At 45.0% G+C, this 1,823-nt stretch overlaps 1 protein-coding gene across 1 annotated transcript; it reads left to right on the forward strand.

The window, feature by feature from the left end:
• The first annotated feature begins 928 nt into the window (after nucleotides 1-928).
• Nucleotides 929-1,258, forward strand: LOC149374686 (uncharacterized). Its single transcript, XM_089592331.1, has one exon. The coding sequence runs from the start codon at nucleotides 929-931 to the stop codon at nucleotides 1,256-1,258; it is 330 nt and encodes a 109-aa protein (XP_089448457.1).
• Nucleotides 1,259-1,823: the final 565 nt, after the last annotated feature.

Below are 1,823 nucleotides of genomic sequence, written 5' to 3' on the forward strand. Positions count from 1 at the left end.
CTAATATATCGTCTTTGAAATCACTAATACACTAGACAGCAGACGTTTTGCATGCAAAACAGGATGAAATGTTAAGAAGCTGGACACAGAGCGACTAGCGGAAAAAGTCGAGAATGGCATCGCTTCTATTTAAAGCGATAAGCGGAACCTAAATACAGTAAAAAGGATACAGAAGCTCACCAAGGCAACCATGTGACTCCTAAAAATCTCATGCGAGGCTTACATGCCCAGAAAAAAAAGATAGAACGGCAAACGCTAAGCTTACTGGAGAGATAAGGAAATTGCTAAATTGTGTGGAGACATATGCTATAAAGTAAGACCTCTCGTTCTTCTGATAATATTGGATATAAAGAACGCCTTTAACTCAACAAGATAGAAGGACATGCTCTACACTTTAAAACACAATGTCAGAACACTAGACTTTCTCTAGAGAGTATTGAAAGATTATCTCAAGGACCGCTTCTTGACCTTCACGATAACAGAAGGCGAAACAAAGAAGAAGATAACTGCAGGTGCATTTTAGGGATCCATACTTGGACCTGATCTCTGGAACGTGTCATACAACGGACTGCTCTGCCAGGAAATGCAAGGGGAGACGTCCTTGGTAGGATATGGGGACGATGCTGCCGTAGTGATCGTTGAACGCACGATGGAGCTTGTTTAGATACGATTTAACTAGGTTATGCGGAGAGTGCCTCCAAGGATGAAGAACCACGGACTTGAAGTTGCAGCAGGAAAGATGAAGATGGTACTATTGACGAGAAAAGAGATGGATACCATCATCCCCCTTAAAGTACAAGAAGAAGTAATGATGGAAGATGCCGTGAAATACCTTTGAGTTGTGCTGGATAGAGAGCTTACGTTTTGAAGCCACCCTAGGCAAGCAGAAGACAAGGCGGTGGAAAGAGTAGCGGCATTAAGCCGAATCATGCCGAATGTTTGGGATCCAAAACCTACAAAGCGCTGGCTCCTCATGTCTACGGCCCAGTCTACTGTTTTGTACGGGGCTAAGATATGGGGAGATGAGATGAACGTTCAAAAGAAGAGAGTTGAGATTACTGAAGTTCAAATAATTGGAGCCTTGAGGATAGCCTGGGCCAATCGCACAGTTTCAGAGTCTGCGATAATGGTCATGGCAGAAGTAATCCCCATCGACCTCCTTGCGAGGGAAAGACGATTCAAGTACCTTACGGAGAAAGACTTAGGAAGAATGGAGGACAAGAAAAACGCCTGGAAAAGTACCTGGGAATGCTGGTAACATAGATGGCAAGAGGAAACTAAAGGTGGATGGATGGCACGCCTTATAAAAGATGTAAAGGAATCGACTACGCGATAACACGAAGAAGTGGATTACTATCTTACCGAATTCTTCTTAAATCACAGGTATTACCGCTTGTAAATCAAAAATAGGTGGAAAACACAGATGGCTACTTGCAAGTGTTGTGGCTACGACAAAGATGACGTAGGACATTCGTTTTTTGACTGCACCAAGTAGCAAGCCGAGCGAAACGTGCTGCAAGAAAGGATTAAAACTTTTAATCCTGACAACGTCATAGATAAAATGCTTCTTAGCGAAGAAAGATGGACTGCAGTATACCAATACATACGTACATACAGATCTCCGGGCCAAACAGGAGGACGGTTTTCTGGATGACTGAGTGGAGATGGTGCGTGCGTGGATCTGGTGCCATTGTGAGGGTGTGGGTTAGTGTTTTTGTTGCGGCGCTCGAGGTGTTAGGTGAAGGGGGGTGGGGGCAGCGCTTCAGGGGTGGGGCCGCCAGGTCGTGGCCACGGGGTGGTTGGTGTGCAAAATGGGAGACTGC

The sequence above is a fragment of the Copidosoma floridanum genome, unplaced genomic scaffold, assembly GCF_036245765.1.
Source record: "Copidosoma floridanum isolate Cflo_tuat_1 unplaced genomic scaffold, Cflo_Japanese_pri ptg000016l, whole genome shotgun sequence".
Lineage (NCBI taxonomy): Eukaryota > Metazoa > Arthropoda > Insecta > Hymenoptera > Encyrtidae > Copidosoma > Copidosoma floridanum.

Excerpts from the sequence above, each read along its gene's own strand:
- LOC149374686 (XM_089592331.1), top strand. The coding sequence starts at position 929 with ATGCCGAATGTTTGGGATCCAAAACCTACAAAGCGCTGGCTCCTCATG.